The sequence below is a fragment of the Octodon degus genome, unplaced genomic scaffold (assembly GCF_000260255.1).
Source record: "Octodon degus isolate 3935 unplaced genomic scaffold, OctDeg1.0 scaffold00033, whole genome shotgun sequence".
NCBI classification, from domain to species: Eukaryota; Metazoa; Chordata; class Mammalia; order Rodentia; family Octodontidae; genus Octodon; species Octodon degus.
In genome coordinates, this window is record NW_004524609.1 from 18,039,976 (window position 1) to 18,049,192 (window position 9,217).

Consider the following 9,217-nt stretch of genomic DNA (forward strand, 5'->3'; position numbering starts at 1 on the left):
CAGTTACATATTTACCAAATAATGGACTCAAAAGAAATAGATGTTTGAAGAGTGCTTTATATATTAAAAATTGCTTTATGTTTTAAAAATGATCAATGTTTTGTTTTGCAAGGACGAAAGACAATGGAATAACATACCCTCAAGTATGTTTTAAAAAATATATATGAACATTGTGCTCCCTGCCTGCTTGATCAGGAAACTTGTGCATTACATTTTTTTTAATTAGCTTTTTAATGGTTTTATCAAAACAAAAAAAAAAAAAAAAAAGTCCTGCAAGGTTGCAGATCCACAAAAGCTGGTTTTATAGAGGATCATGAACTATGCACAAACTGAGTTCAAGGCGCTTTTTCTCAAGGTTCGTAGTGTATTTAGCTGACCAACCTTCCTCAGAGTGATGCATCTCGTGGCCATTACATGCACTCTGTGTATTTGATGTGCGCACACCTGCGTATGGATATCAAATATACGCGCGTGCATGTGCGTGCGCGCACACCCAGACATACAGCTTGCCATGCTGCCGTTAGCACTGAGTTGTAGAAAAATTCTGATGTTTTAAAAATTGGGAGTGGAAGAATTATTGTTTTTACTTTCTGTTGTTACTTTTTCCTCTTCCTTTTTTTTTTTCCTCCCCCTTGGCTTTGTTTTTGTGTTCCGTTTTTGTTTTGACCTTTTATTTTGAACTTAAGATGTCTGTAACTCTGAGATTAAAAAGCAAATTTGTGGCTCTTAATGTTTTTCTTCATAGAATGTGATTGTTGAAGAACATGCACCGAAAGTTGCTTTCAAAAGTACAACGCTTTGTTGAATCTTAATAAATGGCAGTTTTTTTCTTGGCTGTTCATACTGATGTGTCTTATTTCTCAAACATCAGGCACAGTGGTGCATGTCTAATCCCAGCACGAGAGGTGGAGGCACGGGGATTGCTGTGAAGGCCAGCCAAGGCCAGCCTGGGTTACATGGTGGCCTAAAAAAAGTGTCATACTTTGCTGAAACTAGGAGTCATCCTGCACTGGATGCCAGACTCCTCCCCATCGCTTGTGACGTTGAGTTTACATGTGACTCAACCTCATGTGTTTGGGTTGACATAACTTCATCATTTGTGGTTTTGCTGTTAACATTTACATCTGATCACAGTTTCGAAGCTCACTCCTGCCCTCAGCCAGCCCATCTGAACTTCACTCTTCTGAGAACTGGGTTGTCTGGACCAGCAGTAGCAGGTGGGGCGGGAGCCACTGGTGCGCACAAGGATGCCACTGGCTCTCACCCAGGCCCCAGTGCAGACATCACAGATAATGGGAAGGAGCAGTGCACATCTTCATGTTGGCTTGGTTCTGTATGTGTAGTCCTGGCGGCAGAACCCACTGCCTTCACCTAGAGCTACATCCCCAGCCCTTTTACTTTTGAGCAAGGGCTCCTAGGTTGTCCGGACTAGACTCAAACTGGCAATCTTCCTGCTTCAGCCTCCCAGAGTGCTGGGATTACAAGTGTGCACCACCACGCCAGCTTCCTAGATATTTTGTGTATTTTTACGGAATCACTTCAGCCAACTTCTGCCAAGCATCTTGCCCCAGCAAGTGGAACTCCCAGCGCTAGATGAAGCAGCAACATTCCCTTCTCAGAACTCTGGGTGGCCATGAGAAATGGAGTCTTCCCAGGCCTACCCCTAGAACAGGTGCCAGGACCTTGGATATGTTCCAGTTTGGGTTGCTACTTCATTGGTATTACAGAGCATCAGGGACCGTAGACCCCTGCTTGTGACCCCCTTGGGTAGGGGCACACCAACTAACGAAGCTGACCCTATGGGACAAGCCACCAACTGCCAACACCCCTACCTCTCCTGAAAAGGAATTCGCTGAAGAGGCCTGATACAAGAAGAAATTAACAAGGAAGAAGGACACTAAGAAATAGCAATGAGGGGGAATGCTAGGCATTGTCACCTCCCACAACCTGAGGGCAGCGACTCAGCTCTACATCCAGAACCTGGCCTGGCTTTCCTCTGCACTTGGAATGGGCGGGGCCGCAGGGGGACAGACCCACCGACTCCCCTAGAGAACAAGGTCAGGACCTGAAGCATTCTGAGGTGCAGCAGGTTCCTGAGGAAGTGGTGTCTGCCCTGTGAGACCAGAGCGGACTCAACAACAGTCTGGGAATGCAGCGGGCAGGTGGTGGGCAGAGCATAAGGCAAGCCCAGAGGATGCCATGGGAAGGCCTCGTGCGACTGGACTGGGCTCCCTGCTACTCACCGGTGAAGAGGAAGTCTGGCGTCTAGAATAGGGGGAAGGACAGGTTCAGAGCGGCACGCTCTTGACTGGCGACAGGATGCTAGGCAGTGGGGGCAGGATGTACAGAAAGCGGTTGCAAAGAAGGAAAGGCTGAAAGACAGAGTCAGGCCAGTCCCCACTGTAGACTAAGGACAGAAGCAGGCAGGCCGGGGGGCTGGCCTCCTTTGAGTGGGGAAAGATGGGGTCAGCGGCCACCTCAGTTCTTTGCCAGTAGAACCTTTTTATGGACAAGAAAACCAACCCAGGATAGTGGTGGAAACATGCAGTTAGGTTTCCAGCTCAGCCATCACTGTTCTGTGGTAGAGTTGCTGCTGCCAACCCTGGAACATGCCTGCGCAGGGAGCCCGGCTCTGCAGCTGTACAGACGACCTATGTGGGCAGCCTCGGACTCGGTGGGCCGCTTGTGACCAAGCTTCCCAGCCTCAGCCCATGTTAAATTACCTCGAGATGTGTAGAATCCCATGCTAGGCACCCCCCACTCAGCAAGGCACCAGTGTTTTCCAGTGTCCCCGTGGGCTCTGCTGTGCAGCAGTGGCCTAGCAGAGCCCTGCCATTTAGCCTGTTGTGTACCTCCCACCCCTCCAAAGAGCAGCTTGCACTTTCTGCGGCTTGAGTCGGTTAGCGTTCTTTCTCCTTTCTCTCCGTAAAGCAAAACTTGGAAGTGCAGGGGCTGAGGGTGTAGCTCAGCATCCAAGCGCTTGCCTGGCGCACAGAAGGTGCTGGGTTCTATCCTCGGCACCACAAAAAAAAAAAAAAAACTAGAAAACCTCTGCTGGCATGGTGGTAAGTGCTTACAGGAGCTGCGCCTTTACAGCAGTGGCCCCAAGGTCCTCGAGGAACCAGAGTTGGGTCACAGAGCATACCCAAGGCCATCCAGCTAGCCAGCACCACACCACAGGCTAGCACAGGAGAGACAGGCGAATTTTCTGGCAAGAGGATCTTAAGGCTACACTGAATCCAGGAACAGAACCAGGAGACAGAACTGGGAGCCAGCAAGTTTAAAACATGCGGGGCGCTGACAGGCTCAGGAGTGGCTCTGGGAACTCGGCTTTGCTCCATCACCAGGACCCCCTCCTCCACTGCCAGCTGACCTGGATGCAAAGGCCCTGTCCTGGCCCTCACAGCAGCACCCAGATTCCAGCGGGAGGAAGTTGCTGGGAGCCGCAGCCTGGCCCAGCAAGCACAGCAGTTCTACAGGATTTCCTGGGACAGTTCTACTCCCGTCCCGGTCCTGTGGAGTTGAGGCAGCTGACATAAACCAAGGCTGATGATGCCGGCAATGACCCCTGCAGACCACCACAGGTGAAGAAGGCATCGAGCGGGCCTGGCCCCAGGGCTCCAGGCCAGCCACGTTCTGTACTGCCCACCCGGCCTCACTCGGCGCCATGGTGGCAGCATCAGCACCAGCTGCCTGCGGAGGTCCCACAGCACCCCTGGACGCATCAGCCATGCAAGGCCAGCAAACTCTTCCCGCTGCCAACAGGCCCACGAGAGTCCAGTGGACATCGGTGAGCACCAGGGTCCAAGCCAGCCTATGGCATCTGCCTCTGCATGTCTACAACACACAAGAGCACCCCAAGACTCCTCCAGCAGGAACAGCAGAAGGGAACAGCTAGCAGCAACACCACCTGCTGCCACTTGGGGCAAAAAGTGGGGCCTGCCACCCTCTCCTCGGTGTGAAGACAAGCTGCCCCTCCTCCCTGAAGCCACGAATTCAGCGCACCCCGCAAGCTCAAGCTCAGCCTGTCAGGCCAGACCCCCAGGCATCTGGCAGGCGCTGCCCACCTCCAAGCCCTGTTTGCCTACTTCTTGCCCCTCACGCTATCCCCAGAGTCCCTCCCTAAACTTGCCTCCCTCCCTGTGCCACACTAAACATCACCTACCTGGCCCTCTTGTGCACATGGACCCTGGCCCTCTGGCCAGCCTCTGGGGTGCCACTCCCAGCTGAGGATCCCACAGTGGTGAGAGGTGCTGTGGGCAGGCCCAACCTCCCCCCAAAGCAAACCCATTTTGCAAAATCCATTTAATTGGAATAAATAAAATTCCCCAGCAGGACAGGGCAGGGCAGAGCTGGGTGGGGGAAGGAAGGATCCCGTGGGGGAACCCAAGCCCACCTGCCCACCCATCCACTTTTGTCTTGGCCCAGCTGCAGCCTATAGGAGAAGCCATCACTGCACCATCCTGGTGTCTCTTCGGGCCTTAGGTCCACGTCTCTGCCCGCAGGGCCATGGCACTGAGAGTAGCGGGTTCTAGATGAGTCCTTGCCGTCCTATCGTTTGTCCCGAGCACCTGTGACCAGGGTGGGTGATGCAGTCTCCACAGCTCTACCAGCCCTGCTGGATGGGAAAGCCAGTGAGGAGCCAACAATGTCCTTCTGGACAGGCAGAGCTGGACCTCCACGTGGCCCATGCCTGGCATGTTCTCAGGAAATGCATTCTAAGTCCCTGACAAAACCTCTGCAGGCTGAGGGCCTTAGAAAGTGGTCAGAGGGTTGGCAGGGGGTGGTGAAGGTACCCCTAATTCATCAGATGTGTCTGCTTGGGGAAAAGGGCTACACCACAGGAAACTGCTGCCTCCATGGTCCTGGGTAGCGGGACCCAGGCAGTTTCCCAGGTTGCAGCCAACAGCAGTGTGTGCATGTCTACAATTCAAGGTTCCCTGGATTCCTTCTCATAGGGAAACTGAGGACAGAGCCTTACAGCAACTCTAGGAAGGCCAGAGGGCAGGGCCCACACGCTTCATTAACGTCCCTGAGGCCAGCTCAGAGCCCCAAGTATTTGTTCATTAAGTGACAGAATCAGGACTTTTTCTGAGATGCTTCCTGATACGAAACGCAGCAAGATGTTAGCACCCCATGGCTGCCGCGGTTTCTGCTGCTGGGGAGGGGCCCTGGTAGGCACGGGCGAGGACACGAACACAGGGCTCCCCCAGCCCGCGGGGTGCAGGTGGTGGGAAGACCAGGCCTGTGTGTGGACACAAGCGCTCACAACAGTGTGGCCCGAGCTGTCCCCGCCTGCCAGGAAGGTGAAGGTGTGAGACCACCATTCCTTCCACTGTCTGGGCCACGATGGCCAGCTGGGAAGGCCTCGACCAGGAAGTTCAGTGCCCCCCATCCGTAGCCTTCACCTAGAGAGCAGATGCACCGTGGGGGCAGAAAGGCAAGCCTCGGGTTATACTGAGAGGCAGGGCTCTTCCGTCTCTGCTTTCCCCGCCCAGCCCACCCCAACAGCTCCCCTCCCCAGGTCTGGGATGGGTGGGGGACCGCTGTCCCACTGCAGGAAGTTGGCAGAGCAGCCCCAGCCCCATCCAGCCACACAGGCCTTAGCCCCTGCTTGACCTGTTACCTGCTCCTCTCCTTCTTCTCATAGACAGAATGAAGCCTGTTGATCAAGAAGATTTTGTCTTCCCCCTCCTAGAAAGGACAGAACAGAAACCAGAGCTGACCATCCCTCAGTCCTTGCAGGGCCAGCCTGTTTCAGACTGCCAGCGGGGGCGCTGAAGAGCGACAGTCAACATCACAAGTGGCAAAAAAGTCAAGGAGGCACCAAAATTTAAAAGAAAAAAAAAAAAAAGGGGCAGAAAGTGGATTTGAGCTTCCTAGTAGCTAAAGTGAAAAGGGAAATGTGATTCGCCACAGTGAGGGCCCCAGGGCCAGTTCCACTCAAATTTCAAACTGGCCCTGCCACTTAGGACTGCATCTTGGGCTGACTGCCTGCTTCCTGTCCTCAGTGCCACCCTTGACAGAGGAGGGTGGTACAAGCGGGGGACTTGGTGTATGTTTCTCAGGGCTACTGTAACATATTACTATACACTACACTTAGTGGCTCAAAACATCACACACTGGCTTCAGGCTTGACGGTCAGAAGACTTAAATCCAAGGTGTCACGGGCTGCGTGCCACCCAGCAGCCCTAAGGGACCATTCACTTCCTAGAGCAAAGCCAGTCCCGACTCACAGCCTCTTCCCCCCCTGCTAAGCCAGCAGTGGCTGATGGTGCGTCACATCCCAACATCACCATAGCAACCCTCCTGCCCTGTCACTGATGACCCTGCAAGGGTCAGCGACATGCAGCCTCCACCCCAGCTCCTGCCATGCAGGGAACAGTGAGTTTGCTGGGTCCCCTGCTCTTCAGGCAACGTGAAAAGCATACAACACATCTGGTACAGGATCTGGTGCAGGTACCCAAGGCTGTCAGCGGTCACAAGTCTGGGGCTGGGCAGGGGCACCTTACTGAACATATTCCCTAAAGCACTGGGGCCAGCGGGGCTGGTTCTGGCCCCTGGTGACTGGGCTCGGCCCGGGAGAACTTCTGAGAACACCTATGAGGAGGAACCCAGGCTCCACAGCAACAATAGTGTTCCTCTTCCCAGCAAGCTGCTGCTGACAGTGACAGAGGCTGCGCACTTGCTGGGACCAAGAAGCAGACCCCATGGTCAAGGTCAGCCTGGACAGCAGTCTTTGCAATCCTACAGATTACTGTAGGGTGCCAGAGCAGCCCCAAGACACCTTCCTACCGGCCAACCTGCAGCAGACACCCGCCCCAAACCTCCTCCAAGACCTGGAGCTCGTGGCAGGAGGAAGTCCCAGCCCAGTCATGGCAGAGAAACCCTGACGAAGCCAAGCACATGGCAGAAGGAAAGGACACCACGTACTGAGGCAGGCCCTGGGCGGGAGCTGGAGCCTCATCAGGGACCCTGTCACCAGCCGTTCCCACCCAGCAGCCTGCCCATACCTGTGGACACAAAGCCTGGGAAAGGCCAGGCCTTCACTGTGCCAGCGCAGTCCGTGAGGGGGCCTGTCCAAGTGACCAGCCAGGTCTCCTGTATCCAGCTTATGCGGAACTCAGGGGGCTAGTGTAGGGCATTACGTGGGAAGGCATGTCCTAAGCCACTGGGAATTCCTTCTTTCCCCCACTCATTCCTTTGTGCCAAGCTATCGTGCACTGTAAAAAGTGTTACCTCCTCTACTTAAAAATGTGTTTTGTTTTGGGGTTTTTTGGCAGAACCGGGGATTGAACTCAGGCCCTTGTGCTTGCCAGGGAAGCTTTTATTCTACAGAGCCATCTCCCCGGCCCCCTTAAAAATGTTTTAAGCTGGGCATGGTGGCACACACTTGTAATCCCAACACTTAGGAGGCTGAGGCAGGAGGATCAACATGAATTCAAGGCCAGCCTGGACTATACAGTGAGTTCAAGGCTAGCATGAACTACATAATGAGAGCCTTCCAAAAAAAGAAAAAAAGCAAGGCTGGAGTAGAGCTCAGTGGCATAGCACTTGCCTCCCATGTCCAGGGTCATGGGTTCAATCCCCAGCACCCAAAACAAAAGAATAATAAATACATTTCAAAATTTGTGGGGCTGGGGAGATGGCTCAGTAGGGTAAGCGCTTGCCTGGCAAATGCAAGAGCCTGAGTTCAATCCCTGGTTCCAGGGGTATGGAAAAAATTTGTAAGTAAACAAATCCCACTCCACCTCTTCATCAAATGACAGCACTCGCCAGGATCCATGTGTACCCCAGGAAGTCCAATGTCTCAGAATCCACAGAGACACCGTCTATACAGCAGGGCCACTACAGCAGCATGCCCTAAAGTAGCTGGTACTCCCTCCCACCCAACCAGACCGTCCCAGCAGAAGGCAGCAGGGAAGGGACTCACATTGCGGATCTGCTCCTTGAGGAGGCAGATGACCTTCCGCTGGCCTTTGACCACCTGGATGTTGAGGTAGATGACCGCCCTATGGGAGATGGCAGTCAGGCTGGTGGCCTGGGCAGGCCGGGACAAGGCAGGGCCAGGACAGGATCCACACTCCCTGCTTGCTCCCCCGCTGTTTGACCTGGAGGCCCCAATCCCACCCAGAACTCACAACAGCAGGGCCGATGCCAAGAAGAGTAAGAAGGTGTTCTCCACTAGGTACCGGCTCAGCCAGGACAGCCATGAGGCCCCAGGGCCCACCTGCTCCAGGTGCCGTGCCCACATGGTACCGGCCTCATACATGCGGTTCAGGCTCCGGAAGGGGCCACAGGTGTCCGAGGGCTTCACCCTGGGAAAGAAGCCAGGACCTCTGCTCCATGGCCCTGTGACAGCTCCCTCCTAGCCCGACAAAGGCAACCTCTGCAGAATTCCCCAACCCAGACCCTTATGGCACTGCCCCACAATGGCACAAGGAACACCGGCCTCCCAGCCACCCGGTGCCCACCAGTCGCTACTCACTGCCAGACAGCATAGCACAGGAAGACGGCGGCCCCCAGGAAGGATGGGAAGCAGAGCAGAGTGAGGAATACGGTGCTCATATGGGAGGCCAACCAGGGCCTGCGCGGTGCCTGGCAGTTAGCCATCAGGCTTGCCTGGGGACAAAGCTGTGCTGTGCGGCCGCCACCACCCCACCACCCCCCAGGCACCCCTTCCCAGGACCGCCAAGAAGAAAAACCAGGCCTTGAGGCCAGATCCCTGCACAAGGACTCAAGACCACACTCCTTGCACCCCATGAAACCACAGTAGCGCTAGCAAGGTGGCTTCCACAGAACCTGAGCACAGGCAGGAAACAGCTGGAGAGGCCTACCGCCTCTTACAGAAGGGAGACCGAAGCTCAAGGGCCAGGGCTGCCCAGGGCCACGCCATTCACATGGGCTGCTGCAAATGTCACCTCCACCAGCCCCCAAGAACACAGTGCCCTGCCTGTAGCTGAGGAAATGGAGCACCAGGACATGGGCCAGAGTCTCTGGTGGCCCCCACCCCACCCCAAGCACACAGCTAAGGGGACCCAGCCTGCCCAACACAGGGGCCCAGGTGGGGCGGGCACCCTGGGGCTGGGAGCTCCCCAGCCTGGGCTGCCTAGTACCCTCAGCCTCCTAGTGTGAGAGATCGCTGCCTCTCTAGGAGCAGGAAGCAAGACAGGCCAGGGCATCATTTGCTGCCAGCACAGGGCATTACCTTCTTCTT

At 54.9% G+C, this 9,217-nt stretch overlaps 1 protein-coding gene across 2 annotated transcripts; it reads right to left on the reverse strand.

Annotated features, from left to right (window-relative positions):
• Positions 1 to 4,341: 4,341 nt before the first annotated feature.
• LOC111816479 (transmembrane channel-like protein 6) lies at positions 4,342 to 9,136 on the reverse strand. 2 transcript variants are annotated; one of them, XM_023713948.1, is made up of 5 exons: positions 8,489 to 9,136; positions 8,142 to 8,318; positions 7,934 to 8,012; positions 5,627 to 5,694; positions 4,342 to 4,618 (listed from the first exon to the last, which is right to left on the reverse strand). In XM_023713948.1, the coding sequence occupies exons 1-5, from the start codon at positions 8,761 to 8,763 to the stop codon at positions 4,552 to 4,554; spliced, it is 666 nt and encodes a 221-aa protein (XP_023569716.1). In that variant the 5' UTR covers positions 8,764 to 9,136; the 3' UTR covers positions 4,342 to 4,551. The 2 variants fall into 2 exon arrangements, with proteins under 2 accessions (XP_023569716.1, XP_023569718.1); XM_023713950.1 differs by having other exon boundaries at positions 4,343 to 4,615; positions 8,489 to 9,130.
• Between the last annotated feature and the right edge of the window lie 81 nt (positions 9,137 to 9,217).

What these genes read in the sequence shown, in the direction of transcription:
- LOC111816479 (XM_023713948.1), bottom strand. Translation starts at nt 8,763, where the DNA reads ATGGGGTGCAAGGAGTGTGGTCTTGAGTCCTTGTGCAGGGATCTGGCC. An exon ending in CTGTGCTATGCTGTCTGGCA is followed by an intron (nt 8,319 to 8,488) that starts GTGAGTAGCGAC and finishes CTTCTTTCCCAG; the next exon opens with GGTGAAGCCCTCGGACACCT. An exon ending in TCAAGGAGCAGATCCGCAAT is followed by an intron (nt 5,695 to 7,933) that starts GTGAGTCCCTTC and finishes TGTCCTTTCTAG; the next exon opens with GAGGGGGAAGACAAAATCTT.